This window comes from Solea senegalensis, linkage group LG5, assembly GCF_019176455.1.
Source record: "Solea senegalensis isolate Sse05_10M linkage group LG5, IFAPA_SoseM_1, whole genome shotgun sequence".
NCBI classification, from domain to species: domain Eukaryota; kingdom Metazoa; phylum Chordata; class Actinopteri; order Pleuronectiformes; family Soleidae; genus Solea; species Solea senegalensis.
This window is the reverse complement of record NC_058025.1, coordinates 1,636,174-1,658,774: the sequence shown is the minus strand read 5'-3', so window position 1 is coordinate 1,658,774 and position 22,601 is coordinate 1,636,174. Positions and strand designations below refer to the sequence as shown.

The 22,601-nt window shown below is 39.7% G+C and overlaps 2 protein-coding genes across 5 annotated transcripts; both read right to left on the bottom strand.

Annotated features, from left to right (window-relative positions):
• Positions 1 to 465: 465 nt before the first annotated feature.
• Positions 466 to 6,074, bottom strand: imp4 (IMP U3 small nucleolar ribonucleoprotein 4). Its single transcript, XM_044025353.1, has 9 exons — positions 5,982 to 6,074; positions 4,995 to 5,103; positions 4,377 to 4,460; positions 4,175 to 4,284; positions 3,403 to 3,535; positions 2,267 to 2,421; positions 2,083 to 2,177; positions 1,910 to 1,983; positions 466 to 1,105 (listed from the first exon to the last, which is right to left on the bottom strand). Exons 1-9 carry the CDS (start codon positions 5,982 to 5,984, stop codon positions 993 to 995), a joined length of 876 nt encoding a protein of 291 aa, XP_043881288.1. The 5' UTR covers positions 5,985 to 6,074; the 3' UTR covers positions 466 to 992.
• Positions 6,075 to 6,723: 649 nt separating this feature from the next.
• Positions 6,724 to 22,453, bottom strand: rabl6b (RAB, member RAS oncogene family-like 6b). 4 transcript variants are annotated; one of them, XM_044026248.1, is made up of 18 exons: positions 22,305 to 22,453; positions 20,475 to 20,857; positions 20,253 to 20,387; positions 20,117 to 20,131; positions 19,271 to 19,318; positions 18,825 to 18,848; positions 18,430 to 18,482; positions 17,764 to 17,852; positions 16,653 to 16,793; positions 16,414 to 16,519; positions 15,391 to 15,494; positions 14,772 to 15,166; positions 13,832 to 13,982; positions 13,041 to 13,268; positions 11,962 to 12,232; positions 11,685 to 11,871; positions 11,474 to 11,529; positions 6,724 to 11,374 (listed from the first exon to the last, which is right to left on the bottom strand). In XM_044026248.1, exons 2-18 carry the CDS (start codon positions 20,602 to 20,604, stop codon positions 11,168 to 11,170), a joined length of 2,340 nt encoding a protein of 779 aa, XP_043882183.1. In that variant the 5' UTR covers positions 20,605 to 20,857; positions 22,305 to 22,453; the 3' UTR covers positions 6,724 to 11,167. The 4 variants fall into 4 exon arrangements, with proteins under 4 accessions (XP_043882183.1, XP_043882186.1, XP_043882184.1 ...); XM_044026251.1 differs by lacking the exon at positions 18,825 to 18,848; XM_044026249.1 differs by lacking the exon at positions 20,117 to 20,131.
• Positions 22,454 to 22,601: the final 148 nt, after the last annotated feature.

The following is a 22,601-nucleotide window of genomic DNA, read 5'->3' as shown; positions in this document are numbered from 1 at the left end:
TAAATGACATGTAATGTAAAATCTGGCCGCAAGTTTAAGACCTCGGACGTCGGTTGTTGTTATCGAATGATATTGATAAAGACAACTGTCGGTGTTTCTGACTTTTTTCTCAACTGGAATCAAACCTGGAAATGATGACATTCTAATGATTTCTTTGTTATGAGGAGCAAAGAAACCAGAAAATATTCACATTTAAGAAGCAGAAAAATCACACATCTTTCAATTATTGGAAAAAAACAAGATTAATTGAATAATCGTTGGCTCCTTTCCTGTAGTTCTTTGACACACTTTGACTATTAGGTGTCACTGTTTCTTACACATTACATCTTGAAAAGTTTAAAAAAAAATCTAATCCAAACACAGAAAAATGTGGTTCTGGATCAAACACTGAAGTGAAACTGAAATACGTTCTTTTTTTTTTTTAATGAAAATCTGTCACATTATGAACAAACCCATACGAATATCTTTTATTATAAAACTGAGTATTTATTAGGTCGATACTGAAGAAAAGTAATATTACAAGAATAAAGAAATCTGCTGTGATCGTGGAGCATCTTGTTAAAGTTATACTTTAAGTTTGAGCTTCACGAAGAAGGAAATACTTTATCTTATCATACATCAGCATCAGTGTCACGACTTTTATCTGTGTGCCGTTCAAAGAGGTTTTAACAGTTTCTCTTGTCAGTACAACAGAGAGCCCGATGCTTAACGACATGGTCTCTTATGATAAACTGAAGCCGTATGATGTATCGTGTCTGCATTGACGGGAATGAGCCGTCACATCGTGCAGACGCAGGCAAACGCCACTGACAACGTGGAAAATGTGTGACATTTTAACTTTTTTCCCTGATAATATTGTGTTTTTTTCTTTCTTCAGTATGACCCTCACAGTCTTTGATGATAATGATTCTTAAATTTGTGATCATAAACGCCACAATTTAAGATCTTTTTTTAAAGTCCAACAAGTGTTTTTGTGGCTCTTCACGGCGTCTTCACTGCACACTGAGGAACCTCCTCTTCTTGGATGTGTGCGTGAACGCGTGGTGACGCCACTCCACGTCCGCCGTGCTCTCGTTCTCCAGAGTGCCCAGTTTGATCATGTACACTGAGGAGGAGGAGAACAAGTGTGAGACAGTAAATAATGACACAAAAACAGACAATTATTCCTGATAATCTCATTTGTATTATCCCTGTGGACTTTGGTGTGGGAGAGTGAGCGGTTTACAAACTTCAGTTTCCTGTCTAACAGTGAGATGTCCTCAAAAGATATCGTAGACTTAAAAAAATCTTTTGTAGAGAGGCGGAAATCTGTTTTCTTTTGTTGTTCAATATAAATGCAGATTTCTTTGGATTTAAAGAGTTTCGGAAGCAATTTACGAAAAAGTATTTATCATGAGACTCGTCTCTGTGAAGATTCTCAGTCATTTAAGAGTCAGAGTCGTGTTCAGTCAGCTCTGGGTGACTGGACTGACATGAGTTCAGGTAAAGATGTGGTCATTTTTAGACATTTCAATGCTCAAATGTTTCATGTTATATATTTAAAATGTAACATATGTTTAAAATGTTACATATTATATCTTTAGAGAGTTATATACATACGTATATATACGTATGTATATATCTATATATACATACGTATATATCTTCAAAATGTTACATATATTATCTTTAAAATGTTACACATTATATCTTAAAATGTTACATATTATATGTTTACAATATTGCATATTATATCTTTAAAAGTTCACATATCATATCTTTTAAAGTAATTTTAACTTATTTTAAATGTAATGGGACTGATTCCACTACCCCTGGTCTTCGTGCTAAGCTATGCTAACCAGTCCAGGACCTATTCACGATGAAAGGATTCAAAAAGAGGCAAAATCCATTTTTATCTCTTCATACTCACATTTCATTTCAAACCTCGGTCCTACTTCTGACAACTCAACGTTCTTATGGTCTGTTTTCTTGTAGGTGTGATGTCTGGAAAGAAAAAACAAAGATGTATATATATGTTACTGTTATAGCTGTTGTTGTGTGTGTGAGACATTGAGCTGGTGGCAGAACTTTGTTGTCGCTGACCTGAAAGAGATGTAATCCTCCTGGTTGGCAAACGTGATCACACGCCTACTGTCCTCCTTTGGCACTGGAAACAAATACTTGAGGATATTGGACACCTGTGTGAGCAGAATTCATTAGTTGCATGCGGTGAAGTAAAAGTAGCGGCAGTGGTTTTGTGGTCCGTCTCTCTCGCTCACTCACTCACCCTCCTGCCGAGCTGTGAGGAGAAGTTGTGAAAGATGAGGTGGGGGTAAGCCTCCGACATGGTGCCGATGTCCGGGACGTCGTGCCTCATCACCACGTTGTAGAGTGTGAAATACGCCGTGGGTCCAAATGGCAAGTGGCTCACGATCAGGCCGTCTGTAAAATAAAACCAGAACAAAACAAAACAAAACAATCAAGTTGTGTTTATTTAAAGTCTCAAGTTCACGTATGACGACGCTGTGACGTCACCATGGTTACTCAAAATGCTAAGGAAACAGAGTCAAACCTTGTGTTTTGATGTAGGATTTGGGAAGTTTTTCATAGTGAAAATTGTGACAGAAGAGTGACTTCACTTCACTTCTGTCGCCTTATTAAGCACAATCTTTCCCATTTCCAGGTTGAGGGAAGATTCCCAACACTTCTGCTACAGTACATTTTTTTCCCGGCTATTTAAAATCTGTAATTTTTTTCCCATTGAAAGTGAGTGGAATTCTCGTCTACCTTTAATCTGAAATTATAAAACATTACAATAGTAAATACAACAGGAAAACAGACGTTGGGAATTGCTGACTCGGCACTCCCAACTTAATGTACACATTAAAAAAAGTGGAAATGTGACATTTATGTGCCCAAAATTTAAAATTCCACTAGTGGCAGTGATAGAAGAAAACTAATCATAGGGACCATTGAAATTATTAGGATAAAAATAATCTTGGAAATATTTCCATAATCCCCATTTGAAAGCCACTCACTCTCCCACACCAAACCCCATAGAGAAAACCAGTGATTTTACATCACAACACAGGAGTTGTTGATCCACTGTTGCCTCCATCACTAAGTTCAAATGTCTTATTTTGTCACTTCAGTGTTTGAAGTCCAACATTCAGATTGTCCTCAGTGACACACAGTGACCACACGAGGCAGCAGTGGACCGTCAGCTCCTGTGTCCTCACCAGCTAAAAATACTGATTTTCTCTATGGGGTTTGGTGTGGGAGAGTGAGTGCTTTCCAAACACTTCCCAAAGATGTCATAAACTTAAAGATGTGAAGGATTATTCAGGTGAGCCTTTATTTAAGTGGCTAAAATCTGTGATTTTCACAGTCATATTTAATATCAGGTGAGGTTCAAAGTCGTACCTGGCTGTCCCCTGGTTTCATGGACGATGACGAGGTCTGTGACGTTGTTGGCTTTGCAGGCTCTCACCAGCGCGGTGACCTCGTGGTTTCCTCTGTTCATGCGCTGAGCTCCAGGAAACATCAGCTTCACCTCCTGTGAAACACACACACACACAGCTCAACACGTCGCACCAGTATTTCCTGTTCGTCTCCACTGGTGGATTATTGTTAAATACTGACCGCAACACCACAACAACACAGTCTGTCAAAGCTTTTCAACAAACAGCAGGTTCTGGGATCATCTGTGATGTGTTTATGTCATATTTAAGATTTAAAGATTTTCTCTTTGTCAGCAGCTCATGTGATTTTAGTCAGAACTGGATATAGAGAAGGAGGTGAGGAGGTACGAAGGAAAAAAGGAAGGCAAAAGGGTAAGGAGGTAGTAGGGAGGAAGGTAAGGAGGGAGGTGAAAAGGTAAGGAGGGAGGGAGGAAGGAAGGTGAAGAGGTAAGGAGGCAGGAAGGAGGGGAGGTGAAGGGGTAAGGAGGGAGGAAGGCAGAGGTAAGGATGTAAAAGGGATGCAAGGAAGAATGGAGGTAAGGAGGTAGAGAGGTAAGGGATGAAATAGTAAGACAGTGGGTAAGGATGTAAGGAGGGAGGGAGGTAAGATGGTAAGAATGTAGGTAGGAGGGGAGAGAGAACTGTAATACCGAGTACTAGATCATGTTCCAAGTTAAATTCAGTAAAACTTCTTCTGAGGTTTTGCCGAGTCACCACAGAAAAGGTGGTCTGACCTTTGCAAACATCTTGAGTCTGGAGCTCGGGTCTCTGGACGTCGTGACCATGAGTTTAGGATCTTCTACTCCGGCCCATTTATATTCATCATCCATGTGAGAGCTGACACCTGCGAGAAACGACAAACCATGAAGAGAGAGGTTCAGACGTGAGAAGATCAGAGCACCAAAGATCAGGAGAGAAGATAACGAAGACGCATGCCTTCTGCCCCTTCATCGTCGTACTCCACCAGTTTCTGCAGCTGCAGAGCTTCTCGACGAACATCAGTGGGAAGAAGAATGTTTTCTGCAGAGATAAAGAACAATTAACAGTGTTAATTAAGTTCTGTGGCAGAGGTCAGGCCTTGTTTCTCCACACAAAAACAGAACACTTCAACACAGCAAGGTACAACAACAAGAAACAGAAAACATGACCAAAGTAAAACAGTCACAAAACTGCCAAATAATGAGCTATTCGAAACATCCATCAAGACTGACTGCCAAATAATGCGTTATGATACCTCCACCAAAACATTGAATGCCAAATAATGAGCTATTCTAAACATCCATCAAGACTGAATGCCAAATAATGAGCTATTCTAAACATCCATCAAGACTGAAAGCCATATAATGAGCTATTCCAAGCATAACCAAACAGACTGACTGTCAAATAATGAGTCATTCATACATCCACCAAGATACTGATCGCTACATAATGAGCTGTTCTTTAAATTGAACATCAGGTTGACTGCCAAATAATGAGCTGTTCCACAGTAAAACATGCGATAAAGGATTTATGGATTTAATCAAATTTTGACGTTTATGCTAGCACGTGTCCTACCATCGAGGGCATTCTTCAGCTTGTGTTTCTTCTCCTCTATTGTTCTCAGTCGGTCTTCTTGTGCCTTCCTGTACAGATACTCCCTCCTCTGTCTCACCTCGCGACGAAGCTGAAAACAACAAAAACAAGACTTTTGTTTACTTAGTCATTTACTTTTATCCAGAGTTAAAAGAATTGTAGAAGCGGAAAAATCAGTTCTTCAGCAGCCCTGAAGTGATTCAGTGATTTAAACACAAACTGTAGACATTACCATTGTATTTATATATATATATATATATACACATATACATATATATATACACACATATATACACACACACTATAGGGGCTGCAGCGATTAATCGATTATTAAATTAATCGGTATCTTCATAATTAATCAGTAGGGGTGTTTTCTAGTTTCTTTGCTCTAGAGCTGAAACAATTACTAGATTATTAATCGATCACTAAATTCATCGTCAACTATTTTGATAATCGTTTTGAAGCTTTCTTCAACATTTCTGATTGTTTCGGAATTATTTTTCGTTTGTGAACAAAACAAGACATTTGAGAACATAACAATTTCCAGATTTGACAAACACTGACCAACATTTTCTGACATTTAACGGACCAAGCAACGACTCGATCGATAACTCGTAATTTTATCTGATGAAAAACGTTGTCAGAAAACTAATATTATTCTTGATTTGGCTTGTTTCAACTACGTAAACACGATCATATAAATACATGACGGTTTACTAAATACAAAAACCACGGTGGAAGGTAAAATAGCGATGCTAAAGTGTTGCCGACTGTGTTTCTACAGTGACTTATGTTAGCATCCGTGTTAGCATCTAAAAACAGCTTTTAATAACACGTATTAATGCTAACGTTGTTTGCAGCGTCAGGCTAGTTAGCTGCTAACGGTGCTTCGGTTTTTGTTCCTGTCGCCAATAGACAACGACGCGATAAATATTCTCTCGTTTTTTAAAATATCAAACATGAACTCACCATGATGTTTGGCGTTAGCTGGTCGTTTAGCAGCCAAAATGCTACTCACATGGAGCGAGGGAGACCGGCATACAAGACGTCCACTCATTGGCTAACCGAGGAGCCAATGAGGGCAATCGATGCTCGCTGACCGACTTTTCAAAATAAAAGCTCCGGGGTTTCGTACCGGATTTGGTACACTTTCAAATCGAGAGATATATAATAATAATAACTTAAAACAGGTTTACAGGTTGAATTTTTTACATCTTGTATTTTGTTTCACACATGGTAAATGCTGCTTAGTCACTAAAACTAAAGATCATTTTAATTTATTAGTTCTACGACAGGGAAATACAGAATAAATTGTTCCATTTTTAATAAACAACGTTGTCAAACAACTAATATAAATTTTGGTTTGATTTAATTTCGTAAACACCTTTGAAATTGACTTCATTGTTTTCATTCATTTGTATTTCATATTTTGGGTTAAAATGTTTATTTAGAATCAGACATTTCAGTGTCTTTTGTTGTAAAACTGTAATATAACTATATTTTATTCAATAAAGAAAGAGAGAAAAATAAAGATTGGATCTGAACAAAATTCGGTATGTTTACACAGGGTCAGACCCTCCACCATCAGACTAAATAATTTTCGTTTCTTATTCCATCTTATACTGTAGAAACTAATAAAAATTTAAACGTACCCTACAGTGCTGAAATGTTTCAGTCAAAAACTAAAAAACAACAATAAAAGAAGCACTTATGAAGAAATAAGTTTGCATTTATTGGACAAACCAAACGTAAGCAAACTCACACACAGTGTAAAGATGAAACATGTCATGGGATGAAAATAGATGAAGGGTTTTTGTTCCAAAATATCAGACGTCCGAGTGGAAACGAGAGTTTGGAAAATGCAGTATTTTAAAGTGCGCAGTTTATTAAGAACACAAGAGCAGGAATATTCTTGTTATCGTGAGAAAACGATTGTTATATCCTGATAACGCATTATTTTGCTATCGTGAGAAAATGAAACTCGTCATCTCGTTATTGCAAGAAAACTTGACTTGTTATCTCACGAGAACGCATTATCTCATTATCGCAAGTAAACAAGACTTGTCCTCTCACGATAACACATTTCGTTATTGTGAGAAAACGAGACTTGTTAACGCATTATTTTACTATTGCGAGAAAACAGGACTTTTTATGTTCTGACAAGTAAATATCATGATTTAGAATTTGTTGCAGCCGCAAGATTTATTTATACATATTTTAATAACGTGCATAAGATGAAGATTTACGCATGTTGCCATGATTTATATTGGGATTTAGGTCACAATAGTCCCTAATAATCTGTATTAGGGACTCTATAAAACAAGTGCGTTATTACATTATTACTCTCGATTTCCTATTGAAACTTGTGAGGCGCAGGTTTTCACAAAGAGTTTGTCATTTTGGAACAAATCTCTTCACATATATTTATATATTTATATACTTTATACATTCTCTTTTTTCTTTTTTACTGTACATTTAAGTCTCATGCTTTGCTTGAAACTGCTTTTCAGCATTTATCCTCAATCACATGACAAAAGACGGGGGAAAAAACAAATAAACAAACAAAAAACAAAACAACAGTGTACAGTATTCAGGATCAATGCTGCATAGTTTCAACTTTGAGAAAAACAAAAAAATCAAACATAATGTCTTTGTAAACCAACAGTGTGACCACGTGAGACGGAAAAATGTATGAAAAGTGTCCAAAAATACACGTTTATTCGTCTTCAAATGTCAGGAAATGTTTTTTTTCATGGAAGATACTGAATCCCAACAGGTGAGAGAGAGAGGTGACATCAGCGTGTCCACAGTTTACTTAAAGCAGAGGAAACAAACAAAACAAAGAAAGGCTGCGAGATGCATATTTGGGACAAAACAAAAATAAGCAAAAACCTAACCCAGGAATAAAATAAACTGTTGCACTGACAAGAAAAAATAATACCAAAACTCCAGAATACTCCTTCATAAGGATATTTTTTGTCCAGAGAGGCAAAACACACACAAGACAAAAATAATGAAATATTTCACTGCAAACCTTCAACAAGCTTCCAAAAAGGGATTCATGTCATGTTTTTTTTTTCCCACATGGCCACGTAACCTAATAAAATATACACCGGCTATAAGTCCATGATATCTGCAGAATATGTTTGCAGCTTTATTTTACAGAAACTGGACTCACTCTCCACCCCATAGAGAAAATCAGTGATTTTAGCTTGTGGAGACACAAGGGCTGCTGGTCTACTGCTGCCTCGTGTGGTCACTTTGCGTCAATGATTTGCCAAATTCACAAAATAAGACCTTTGAATTCACTGACGAAGGCAGCAGTGGATCAACAACTCCCGAGTGCTGTGATGTAAAAATTGCTGATTTTCTGTGAGTGGTTTACAAACTCCAGTTTCCAGCCAGGAAAAGGCATCAAACAGTCTAACGATGTCTTAGTCTTAAGAATGTGTAGATTTAGTGGCAAAAATTAAGAGCGACTTTCTGTTTAACTGATAAAAGGCCAGGACGATGATTCTAAACCCAACAAAACAAAGCGTTTAACATTAAGAACACTTAATAATGCTTCATGGAGAGAGAGAGAGAGCGGAACACAGTTCCAGTTTGTTGTGCCTCTGTGAAGGCAACAGCATGGGGAAAAACATGGAGTGGACTCATGTAGAGCCTGGATTCTGTGGCAAAGAGAGAGAGAGAAATGGACGAGGGATAGGAGGACGTCCTTCATGCTGACAAACAGGAAGTCAGTGTAGTTTGTGGAAAGCAAAGCAGAGTCAGGTGGCAAGAGAGGCCATGTTAGTTCCACACCAAGACCACGTCCACACCAAGCCAGCGTGTAAGAAAACATGAGTCCACAATAGTATGCATGAATAACACTTCACCATCAAGACCCTTTTTATTGTCTTTGAGTCATAGAAAAATGGGTGTGGTTTCCTGCTGCGTTCCTATTACATCAGAATCGAAATTGTCCCGCTTTCCAGGTGAGAAGTCGGAAAGTAAACGTAAACGCGGGCTCGTTGGAAAATCCAGGTTCCTTACACAGGAGTTCCGACTACAAATGGAACGCACCGATATTGATAGCCACCAGGGGGCATTTCCGTTGTAGTTTTTTGAATTAAAGTCCACGTGAAAATTAGCTTCTAAATGTCGAGGATCTTTAAAGACCAAAACCTGGTTCTGCAAATAAGAGCTTTGTTGACGAAAAGGAAAAGGATTTTCGTAGCGAAAACACGAAAGTGCTGTCGTGACACAGAGGCCATGGTACGATAAGAAATGCGACACACAATAAGGAGCTTTGTTTACCTTTGACAGCAAAGACAATAAATGTGTTTGAGTTTGACCTCTGCTGCCACCCATTGGCGTTGTTCTGCACTGCACCTTAAGTGATAATATTTAAAAGACTACCATCACAGCATTTGCTGCTATATTAATCACAACAGCTTTTTCCAAACACTGGGTCATGACCCATAGAGGGGTCACAGGAATATTTTTTGGGTCCCCAAACAAATTTGCACAATTTCACATGTATATTCTTTCAAATAACGTGAAGCATAAAATAAAGCTTCAATTAATTCACCAATCATCTATATCCATTTCTACGGATATGGCTGTGAATACATCGCTACATTTGCTCTTGTATTGTGATTTAGGACCCGACAGTTTACCATCATCCTTAACGAGTGGGTGCACGTAGTGAAAAGCTTGGGAAACATTGTTCACTGGGCAAAATAATGCAATAACAATAATAAAAACGTAATTTTCTTTAATAGCAATGTAATAAAAAAGTTCAATATCTGCATAATAAATATGATGCTTATGCTTTGCACATGTTTTATGTCAGATGTTTCGATAAAAAAGCTAAAACCCACAATTCACTTTCCCTCGGGAGCAAAAATCAACTGTTAAATCATCAGAGATTCATTGCGATAAATTAATATCGACCAGTTTGACATTTTTGGGGGTCACACTGCCCGGTCCTCAGCTGGGCTTTGTGATTGGGTTGAGGTTTGTAAAAATGAGGCGGTGGTATTCTCCTGGTGCACTGAGTAAAACTTGGTTGAACTACTATTTGAAAGAAAATGATGTAAAACTGGCTTTAGTGTGGACGAGAAGAGGGATGATTTCAATTCAGAGACGCTAATCTGGACAAAGACAGCAAACACACGAGAAATGAAACAAAACAAACAAACACACACTATTAATGATTCAGTCGTCACTTTGAGCATGCTCTCGATTATTACACCAACCACACAAACATTCAGACTCACTGATCACACTATTTACAGCAGCTGATTTTGGAGGGAAACCACTTGTCGCGTCAAATCACAGAAAAACAAATAAAACATTAACCGTGTACAAAGTACAAAGAACCAAACGTCTCAAGCTGCGTTTCCACCGCAAAGTACCAGAAACCTTCTTCAGGGACAACAAAGGTTTCTGTAAACATGAAGGAGATTCACGCTGTGATGATGTAAAACTGAGACGATCTCTTTCATCAAAGCAAATTCTATAAACATTTGATTGACTGAAATACAAGGTTGGAGTTTGTTCACACTGTAAGATTCTTGTACTTTAGAAAAAGACCTAAACCTCAAGAGACAGTTCCTAGTCCTTGGTACTAGAACCTTTGGAAGTAATGCACCTCGTTCCAGGTACTAGTTCCTGCAGTGGAAACAAACATGGTTCCAGATACAGTTCCTAGTTCCAGGTACTAGTTCCTGCAGTGGGAAAGCACATGATTCCAGGTTCACTCCCTGGTTCCTGGTACTAGTTGCTGCAGTGGAAACACATAACGTAGTTCCAGCTACAATCCTAGTTCCTGGTACGAGTTGTTTTTTTTGTGTTGCGGTGGAAACACATCTCTACAGTATTTGACGCTGGAGCTCGTTACAGTACTCGCGGGATTCTTACTGGAGTGGACTGGAAGTGAGAGCAGCAGCAGGAGGAGTAGTGCAGATGGAGAGAGAGTCAGTTAGAAGGAACATACAGAGTCCTCGGTATTTTACCTGGGTGTCGTCGGTAGCCTTGCGTATTGCGTATGGCTTGGAGATGCTGCTTTATGCACATACAGGTCAAGGAAAACCAGGAGTCTCAGAAGGACCGTGTCCCCCTCGCTGCCACGTGGTGGCGCCACTTCCTAACAAAACAAAAAAACCTTTTTATAGTTCCTCATAATCCCCGTCATCTATTTTAATCAACCCTGCGCCGCCGCCGCCTAAAAAGTCCTCCAGTTCGTCCACGTCCGTTTTCTTGGTGCGGGATTTCTTCTTCTTCTTCTCCTTGTCGTCTCCGGCAGCTGCAGCGGGAGCAGCGTCGTCTTTCTCCTTCTTCTTGTGTTTGTGTTTCTTCTTGCTTTTGTCGTCCTCCTGAAAGAGACAGACAGACAGACGTCCGTTTATTCATTGACACTTCACAGTTCTGCGTAAATGTTTAGCGGTGTGTAATCTGAGCAGCAGATGTTTCACCTCTTTGCTTTTCTTCTTCTTTTTCTTCTTGTCTTTAGAGTGTTTGCTTTCTTTCTCTGCGAGAAGTAAGAAAATGTAACTTTCAAACATGTCCACCTGAACACAGGCTCCTATCAGCGTTTGTGTGTATACGGCAGCAGAGCAGGGGCAGGTAACCACAGACAGGATATAAAGCAATGTAAACAAAAGGAAAAAAGTTTAAAAGACTTGCCTTCCTGCTCGTCGCTGCTCTCCTTGGCTGCAGGAGCCTCCTCCTGGCAGCCAAGGCCGAACAGGTCAGTGTCGTCCTTCTGCTTGAAGGAGATCACGGTGGGCTTCAGAGGCTCCGACACTTTGACCAACCGCACGTCGTCGTCGGAGAGGTCGGACAGGAGCTCGTCCCGGATTGGAAACGAATCCTGGGAGGAAGGATTTGGACAAAATCATGAAATAACGGCTAATTTAAAACCACATTATGTGCTCAGGTCAGTCTCTCCTACCGTCTTTACCTTTACTATTTTTGGTGTGTCCAATACTTCAGACTCAAAGTCGGGGTCGTCCATGACGAACGAGAGCATCTGCTGCGCCACAGGAGTCTCTGCGTCGGTGTCAGACTCGTCCACTTTGGCCGCGCTCGTCTTCTTCTTGCTCTGGTGTCGGCTCGGCGGAGCCGCGGCTGGAAGTAAAGTGAGGGAGACGGGCGCGACGGCGTTCTGGCCTCTGCTGAGCTCTGGAGCTTTAGACGACGAAACCTTTGGTTTGGTGCCGTGAATCACGGGCCTGAAACGAGACCGGCGGTGTTTTATTTAACATACTGTGTGTGTGATATATACTGTACACGTTTATTCACACTACTGGGTAGAACAATGAGAGTTTTTGTGATTGTTCAAAATCAAATATGCCTGGTTTTTCTTTGCACGTTGTGCTGTTTTAAGGCCTTTTTTAAGATGAATTTCCAAAAAGAATTGAGATTATTTAGTAAAAAAAAAGTAAATTAAAAGGCTAATAATCCTAATAATCCTGTCCTGAGCAAAAGATAGCATTATATCCACATATGACGGCAAATTTAAGTTTTCCATTTTTTAATCATGGTGAGGATATCTTTAAATGAGAGTAGTTAAACTAGTTAAATGATGCTGATTAGGGACACAACTAGTGATTATTTCGCCATCAACTGTAGAATCGTTTTCGCCATAAAATGTCACAAAATGTCAGACTTTTGTAACGACCTGTCAAACAACACTCTCCGGGGGTTTGAATTGGGAAAGCAGTACCTATTTTAAACACTAGTGGCCGCAGTTTTTCCATATAAATCAATGTATATTTGTATTTTGGGCCAGTAACAAGGACTCAAGGATTCTTTATTTGTCACATGTACTGTATATGTTACACAATAGCGAAGAAAAGGTCACGCGATTGTTTGAATCTCCATCTTGGACGAGCACTCGAACACTCTTTTCTTGCTTTAATTTTTCACCATTAACCGCTTTAAAAACAAACTTCAAGCTTTTAAACAAGCTTTAAAATCTTCAAAATCATCATAAAATGAAGTCGACAGCTGGTGCAGGGAGCGTGAGAGACGACTTACGTTTTGAGCTCAGGTTCACTGTCCAGGTCCTGGTCCAGAGTGATGGTGAGAGCCGCAGGTGCTTTCTTCTTCTTCTTCTCCTCCTCCTCCTCATCGTCGTCGTCACTGGTTAGAGTGATGTCTTTATTGGGACGCAGGGTCTTGGGCTGTGGGAGGTTCGGCTCTGTGTCGTCAGGGTCCAGCTCGTCCTGGAAATGAGACACCATTGGGTTTCCTCTGTCCTCGTCACTGCGACGGAGACGAGAGAGAAAAACTGTCAACTCTTTTGATAATCGATTTTTTCAGTTTCTTATATGTGAATATTCCAGGTTTGACAAACACTGATCAACATTTTTGGAGCCGAAAACTCATCAAATAATCGATATAACTGTCAGTTGCAGCCCTAAAAAATGGGAAAATGTCAAAAGTTGCTAATCATTGTTTCCCAAACTTCCAAATTATGATGTTCTGAAATGTCTTGTTTTGTCCATAAAGCAAAAATGATTCAGTTTTAACGACCTCTTTCTTATACGGGGCAAAGAAACCAGTAAATATTCATGTAAGAAGCTAAAATAAGTCAGAGAAACTTGTTTTAATGATTAGCAATCGATGAATCGTTGTACTCGAGATTAATCTAATTGTTTTCCTTTGTCAGTTTACTGAAGGCGTGTGACTCAGCTCCGTCAAACAGGGTCAAAAATATTTTGTCAGTTTTTCCCCCCAACATTCTAAAGGCTAATTTCAAGATTCATAAAGAAAAACATGATCTAATAAATGTGTCTCATTGAGGATTAACAGACGTCCTCTCTCACCTGTCACTGTCCACGGCCGGAGCAGGCTGAGACGCCTTCGTCCTCGGAGGCAGACTGTCCTCCAAGAAACTCTTGTCCAGTCTCTCGTCCGGGACAAAATCATCCACACTGTGAACCTGAGCAGGACACGCGGGCGCTGCAGCAGAGTCCTCTGAGGACAACAGAGACAAATATACACCACATGTGAGGAGACATCTGATTTAAATGAGTGCTTAAACATTCATATGTAGGGATTAGAGCAACTAAATGGTGTTTATCAATTATTATTAGTTCTTTGGTGGATAAACTGTGGGAAAATAGTAAGATAGTCAAAATGTGTGTTTCCTAGGCTTCAAAATTATGACTGAAAATATTCACATTTAAGACGCTGAAAAACCTGTTAATGATTAATGTTTTTAAGCAGTCACAGCCCTGTTAAAATATTTTACTCCCATACAACTTTTCTAAATGATTATATTTGACAGATTTGAAGATTTAAACACAGGAATCACCAAAATATTGATGATAATCCAAATCCAATTTGTTACATTATTTTTGTAGGGCAGGAATAACACAAACAAGCTCTTATTTTGTAGAAAGTAAAGTTATTGTGACTTCATCTTTTTATTACTATATTGTCAACCTGACTCTTTATGTTGACAGTTATTTATGTTAACACCTATAAACCTTGTTTTTAATGGCTTTATTTCTATTTTTCTTCCCATTATTATTGTACTTTTCTTTCTTCCTGTTACTCTGGTTTATTTCCTTGTCTGTCGTCTTGAAATATCAATATTAAAAGCTTAAATTAAACATATTCCACATCCTAATTTTTGCTCAGTTATGATTTATCCCAAAAATGTATTTTAAAGTTAGTTTGAAGCAGAATTACTTATTTTAGGACATATTTTATTGCACTGACAGTATACATGTGGTTTGACGTGAACAGGCGACGACTGACCTGACGCAGGACCGGGAGCATCAGAAGCAGGTGACGAGCCAAACCAGCGGGACATGAAGCCGCGTTTCTGAAGAGCCGACGCCCCTGAAGACGGATGGTGTTCTGGAGACTGAACCGTCTGGAGCTTTAACTCAGCGGTGGGCGAAGCCGCTGCGCTCACCGTCGCTGCAGGAGGCGGAGGTGGAGGAGGAGGAGGAGGAGGAGACGACGCGGCGGACGCAGACGGCGACTGTGGGAGCATCTGCGTGAGGATCGGCGGCTGAGGAGTGCTGGGACTGGAGCTGCCGGTGGACGCACCACTGGGGGGGACGATGGGGGACTGAGAGCCGGAGGAGGAGCCGTTGGCTGGACCAGGAGAACCGTAGCTCTTGCGAGTCTCCAAGTTCTCAATGAAACTGAAGGAAGCACACAGAGACTGGTTACTCACCTGTGCGTTACATTTATATCAGAAGTCAGACGTTGGAAGAGGGAGTGACGTCATTAACGGTAAAGGTAGCCGTGTTTGTGTGGTGGCAGCCATCTTAGAATCCCATGTCGGGGTCGGTGAGGTTGCTGTGAGGTCACGGGTCGTTCCTTTGTGACCCAACGAGCAAAAATGTATGTAGAAAAAGAATCTTACATGTCGTAGTTCTGATCCTCCGTCTCCTGCTGGACACAGAGCTCCTCCAGGGTGGCGTCCATGTCCAACTGGTTGGTCTCCAGCTGCCTCAGGAGGGTCTCCCTCTGTACACACACACACACACACACATCACATGAATAAACAACCACATTCAAATCATTGTCAAATGAGTCTCTCATCTCCACACAACTCTCTGTGCATCTCAATATAGCAGTTGTTGTTTTTTTATTTTCATTTTACATCATCACGACTGAGCGAGGCGAGGCGAGAGAAGCACACAGCGCGAGTAAAGCCAGACGTCTTTATACAACCGCAGCAACAGTATGAAGGCAAACACTGCAGAAGAGGATTCTACTGTTAACAACAAACCTGGACATTCACAACATTGACTTGCTTCTAACAAGCAGGATCATTGGATATTGAAAATGTGCTCCTCAAAACAACTGCCAGCCGTTGATGTATCAACAGTAGATACAGTATAGTACAAAATGGACAACATGCTCAATGCCTTCGCAAATCTAAGTGCAATAAAAAACGCAATTTATCTCAAACTCTTTAAAAATATACGCGTTATGTACGAGTTACTTGAAGTCATTACTTCCTGGCTCGCCTTGAAACATCAATATTTCATGAAAAATAAAAAGGGGAGGAAGACTTATAGACCAAAAAAATTGCATAAATGATCCAGTGTCCAGGCCCTCGAGATGGTCAGGAAAAAATAAAAGGCCTTTAATTTACAAAACTACAAACATTAAAGTGCCTCGGACGACACTCTGAAGAAGATGGTGGTGTTTTAATGTTTGCAGCCCTGTAAATTAGCTCTTTTATTATTTTCCAAATCATCTTGAGTGCCTGGACACTGGATTATTTATGCCTTTTTTTAATATTGTTAGTCTGTTAACAGGATCATATACTCAAATAAACCAATACATTTACAAAACTGTGTTGTCTTATCAGTAACCTGGTGTATTTAAACTAGATTAAAAACTGAATTATGATGGCACAGATTAAAAACAAACAAACCTGTAGCTGCAGGAAGGGGATGTTGAAAAATCTGTGCAGATACTTGAGACCAAAGCCGTTCTTCATGGACGATTCAGCGTAGTGGATGTAAGAAGATCCCATCGGTCTGGAAAACATGTGACTCACATTAAAACTCATCGACATCATCAACGCTCCTCATTAACCGTCACAGAGCGAGTTCTAAGTGTCATGAAGGAGCAGGATGTTGATGATGATGATGATGATGATGATGGTGTTACCTGTTGAGTCCAGCGATCAGGTCTCTGATGTCATCAGGGAGGATGACCCGATGTTCGCCCATGTCCCTGTGGTTCCCCAGCACACACACCGGCACATGAGTGGGAACTTTGGGCAGCTCCCTCAGGATATAGCTAAATGTCCTTAAAACACACACAAAAAACACTCATAGAAATAAAAATATTTCAGAGATTAGCTTGGATTATACATTTTACTGATGTTTTCCCAAACAAAACTACTCGATGTGTTTAAATAAAGTTTACTTCAGTGCTGTTTGCTGTTGAAAAGCAGCTTGAATAAATGCAGAAATAAACAATGAAATACCTCAAAAATAAAGTTTTATGATGGAAATTTGTAGTCAGAAAACATTAACATGCATTTTACATTTTATTTTTGTAAATATCCTGCGGTCATTTTGCCTGTATTTTATTACATTAATACGAAACCAGAAAATATTCACATTTAAGAAGCTGAAAAATCTGAAAGCTTGTTTCAATTACTATTATTAAAATAGTTGACGATAAATTTACTAATCAATTAATGGAATAAGCGCTACTTCTAATATTCTTAAAATTAGGTACAAACAAATAGGTACAAATAAATTAATCAAGTCAAAAAATTATTTTTGGGTGAAATTTTTTTTTACTTTAAGCAACATTTATCAACATTTTATCAGGAAAAATGTTTCTGTAAATTGTAATAACTGTAATAAAAACAGCAAATATTGGTTATATGTGGTTATCTATCGACCTCTAGTATAAATAGGATAACTTCTAATCGATGCATTACTGGTTTAAATGGAGGTAAAGGGGTAGTTTATGGTAGATTCCATACTTTAAACTCTCCTTATTTTGTCGGCCTTTAAGAATCCACCAAGCCTTGGAGCAAATTCCCTTTTTCATTAAACCAGATTTACAGAAAAACCTCCAGCTTCTCCCTCAGGATTCCTTTAAACTGGAACATCTTTCAGGATTTTCTCTCCTTTGAAGCAGGAGAATAATCCACCAGCTGCAGCGAAGCTGAGAGCTTCACAGCCACAGAAACCTAATCTGTCCATGCATTTATTCATGTCAGCGTCGGAGCTCTCACACACACCCACACACACTCTCTTACCACTGCTTAGTGATGTCAAACATCATGATCACGCCGTTACAGTTCTTGTAAACGTCCAGGAATTCTGCGTCCAGTGCCACTTCATCAGACTACAACACACACGTGAGCAGACATTAAAGCATAAAACAGCACATTAACGCGTCTTCATTTCATCTGAATTGTGTTACTTTTATTCATCTTGTAACTACGATTGAACCAAATTATAACACTTTTACTCTTCTTAACCTTTTTACTCTTGATTAAGCTTTTAAAAACATTTGATATGGCTTGTAATCTTCAACTTTGTACCTGTTAAATAAAGGAGATATATATGTTTGTTTGTGTACTGCAGGTGTCAAACTCAGGGCACGTGGACGACATGTGGCCCTCCAAATGATTCCACATGGCCTGCTAATGAATAATTTCTGTATCTTTTCTTTGGTAATAGATTCATTTTGCATCATAAATACTCTTATGTTGTGAAACATACATCGACACAGACACATTAAATTGAGCCTTTAAATGTTTATTACTATGCTTAGTCCATCAAAAATGAACCAATTAAAAAATACACAACTCCGATATGACTGTCTTTGGTTAATTCCATGACTGACCCACATACTTTAAATAAGCCTATTTCTCTCTTTTTTTTCTCCGCTGAACACATGACAGTCATGTGATAGTCACCTCTTGGGGCTCGTTCTCCAGTTTCAAGTTCTCTCCTCGTCTTTTGCCTTTTCCTGAAAGAACAAAGAATTAAAATGACAGCAACTGTGTTTATTGTAGGTGTTACTCTCCGCAGGGGAGTTAAAGCAGAGCAGAGCGTCTCACACACACACACACACACACACACTGCAGCAGCGTCATTTACACACTCTTAACCCTGGTTGTTACTCGCCAACTCCTCACACTGTGCACACACTCGAGCTCAGGTCAGCTAACGTGGCACCGCAACAGCAGAGGGTGGGAACAGGCAAACCTTGAGAGTATTGACACTGCGATAAGAGTGGAGAAAGCTAGGCCACGCCCCCCCCACTGCACACAGGTGAGTCTACGGTCTACACACTATTATCGTGACGCACCTTCAGGAAGAGGGTATTTTTGGCCTGAGATGAGTTTGAGAGAGACGTGAAAAACAAAAAAAAGACAACATCAACACTGAGGACAGAACAAACAGACACACAGGCAAACAGTCATGAAAATGATCTGATGATGTCAAATACTGACTTCTTAAAAGGTCCAGTGTGTCAAATTTAGGAGGTTTTTATTGCCATAAGTTTGTAAAAGTTTATAAAAGTGTATCATAGCTTTACAGTAAAACGACTTTTGTTTTTGTAGCCTTAGTAAAAGCCATTTAAATGCACTTTATTTACAGTCTCCCCAGTAGATGTCACTAATTCTTACTAGAGGTGGGAGAAATCCTAAAAGTTATTACAACAATTGTTAATTACAATTGTTAATATTATACACTGGACCTTTAAAAGGGAGGTCAGTCTGAGTCGAAGTCTCAACGTGCGACTGCACTCACCTTTGTCGACCACGTCCCAGACCTCCACCTTCACCACATCATCTGTAGCTGAGAGGACAAAGAAAGAGTGTTTTGAATATTTACTGCACCTGTTCTTGGGCCACAGAGCAAAAAAACAATGTAAACTACAAAGGCAGTTGAGTAAAGCTAAGGCTGTGGACGTGCACATGTCCCTGTCCACACCAGAAGCACAAAAAAGAACCCTAAATACTTTTGTCCTCCTCTGAGCAACAAGGAAACGCACTGAAGATAAACCTAGACAAGATCATCCAATAGCAGAAGGGATGATATCTGTCCTCATGTCGTCCTCCCACTGTAATATTACGGAGCTTTTCCACTACACCGTTCCAGCTCAACTTGAATTGGTTTGGCATCGTTTTTTCATTACTATAGCACCTCCTCAATGTCGTTGTTTTATACGCGGCACAAACGAGTGACGAGTAAAACTCACAAAGCAGTTGTTTTCGGTGTAACTGAATCATTAGAATCAGTTCCTTAAAAAGATATGAGGAGAAAAAGGAATATTGGAAGTGACACACACATCCACAGGAAGTCGGAGACCTTTGTTACTTGTCAAATGTCAAAAGTAGCTGATGTCTCACACACCAGCACAACCAGCAGCATTTATACCAGACAATATGTCAAGACAACTGGCATCTTCACTGGCTGTTTTCATTAAAAGTGAAGATGATAGATCGATACATAAACACAGCTGCAGATGTGCTTCTGTGGCTCAGGCATAATGTACAGTAGTAACTAAACACACTAAAAGAACTGAAGAACTTGAAGGAAAAGGAGCTCTAAAAATACTTTTGCTGGAGCTAAAACCAAAGGTTTTTTTTTTACCTTGATATGGAGCCACTGAAATAATTCACCAAGGCACAAAAAAGCAGATGTCAAACACAAACCAGAATAGAAACAACACCAAAGAAGTGAGGAGATCAAACAAAACCATTGTCTTCAATGTGCCATCATCGCTTACTTTTGTAATTCCAGTGGATACTTGTGACTTGGATCTCCTGAGTGGGTATGTAGTCCTCCACAAACTTCTTTCCCTGCAGTCGATGCCATAAAGTACTTTTCCCAGTGTTTCTATCTCCACGGATGACTATTTTCACTGGGGAGAGAGAAAAAATATTAACATGTTCATGTTTCTTTTGACATTTTTGAGTGAAAATGCCTCACTTTTTCCTGGATTACTCACTGTTATACTGAACTCCTTTGGCGAAACGCCTCTGCAAACTCTGGTTCATGGACTGCAGGCCAGCGGGAATGTTCTTATCCCGCAGCTGACCCGGCTCCGACCCCACCAGCTTCTTCAGTGCTGAAAACATCTTCACGGGCTTGTGCACACACGAGCAGCTGTACAGTGGAACTCCCTGATGATTTGTCTTACAGTGGCTGAGGGTAAATCTTACCAACGTGGGCCCCGGAAAATCTACGGCTCCATGCTCAACAGCAAATGTGATGCCAAATTATTAACCGTTGACCGCTGAATGGAGTGGTTGTCTTTTTCCTGATCCTGAACGGTTGTTCATACGTGCCAGTCAGTGGTGGAGGTGACTAGCATTATGTTTGAGACAGAATCTGAAAAAAAGTATAGAAATAGGGATTAAAATGAGTATTTGATTATTCACTTGATTCTAAGAAGTCGATCAGTTATTGTGACAATATTCAATAAATATATTAAATAGGGTTAAATCAAGTTCGGTGTTTGTAGGGATTGGCTGTTGTGCTTTTCATACCGAACCTGAATCAGTGTTCCTTTGAGATTGTTGAACATCGATGCAAAAAAACACGATATAACGAGGGTCACATTTGGGTCAGTTCAATCAATCAATTTATTGACCAAATAATTGATCCATTAATCAATTAAATAATCGGCAGATTATTTGACCTACTGTAAATAGCTCTGTTGTTAAAGCCATCGTAATACTTCATGTTTTCAACAAAAAAACTATCTTATATTTTCCTTGGGTCATGCAAAACAAATAAAGACATACATGTTTGTTGACTGTCCAACTGCACAGATGTATGGACATGTATGGCTCGTATCAGCCTGACCATTTCATTGGTCTACCTCTAATGGACATGAAGACTAAGGCTGCAGCTATTACTTGATATAATGGGTTATTAATCGATTACTCACTAAATTGGTTTAAAAAGGTTTAGGAAACAAAGATCAACATTTCTCAGACTTTCTTATCGACTATGTAAACAGTCATTGGTCGAGGACGAGGACGGGACATGACTACAAAAGTGACAGAAAATCTCATAAAGCAGCGAAGCAGTTGACAGAACAGTGTTTGTTTTAGTGCGTTTAAATAGAGACATCTCTGCTGGTCAAACACTGCTGCTCATTCATTTGCTTTTTTAGAGTGAGATGCCGAGCTCTAGGACAATAACTAAAGGGCTGCATGTGATGATGTGGTCAGGTGACATCATCATGCAGCACGTCCATACTCTAACTTAGCAGTGTCTCAGAAGTAAATACAAGGGAATATTGGAGCCACAATTAGTGATAACAAAAGGTTAAAGACAGACAGTACCACTGTCCACATCCCCCAATGTTTTGATGCCAACACTATCAAGATTATAATTACTATTGTTATAATCAGCTGTGTGTCCCTGTTCAACTGAAGGAGAAACAACTAGACAAGAAAACACATTTTAAAAACAAACACGGTGAAATTTCTCTTTAACAATATTCACCTAGCATAAACTACACATGCTAGCAGCGACACGCAAAGGCTTTAGCGGTTTTAAAAAACACAACAGGAGCTAATTTATAAAATAAATACTGTAGCAAAAAGACACTAAAGTGTACGTGAAGGTGTTCTCCTGGTGATGGTTGATCCCCGTAAGTGACCTGCTGCTGCTGCCGTGTTTGTGTCACAGGTAACGTTATCCTCCGGTTCTCTGTTACAGCTAGCACGGCTAGCAGAGCAGCTAACAGCGAGCTCTCCAGCCGACATTAGCCCATTAGCACTTTCTTCTTTTTCTACGTGACATTTAGCGACAGATAAACACGCACCGTTATTTAGAGAGAAACGAAGCCGCAGTGCCGACATCTTTTTTCCTCCCCCTCAGAGCGTCTCTGTCACGGCTCCATCCACGCAGACTTGAAGCGGCGACATTCCTTCAGAAAACCCCCAGCTGCCAACCGAGCAGCAGTAAAGTGAAGCGTCATGCGAAATGACCCACTTCCGTGGATACTTTTAAAATAAAATTCAGGTTGCGGAAATACACCTCCAATGTCAGGGACGGAAACGTACGCAAGAAACTTCAAAATAAAACCACATTTCTGATGGAAGCTTCTGTCGTGGATTTA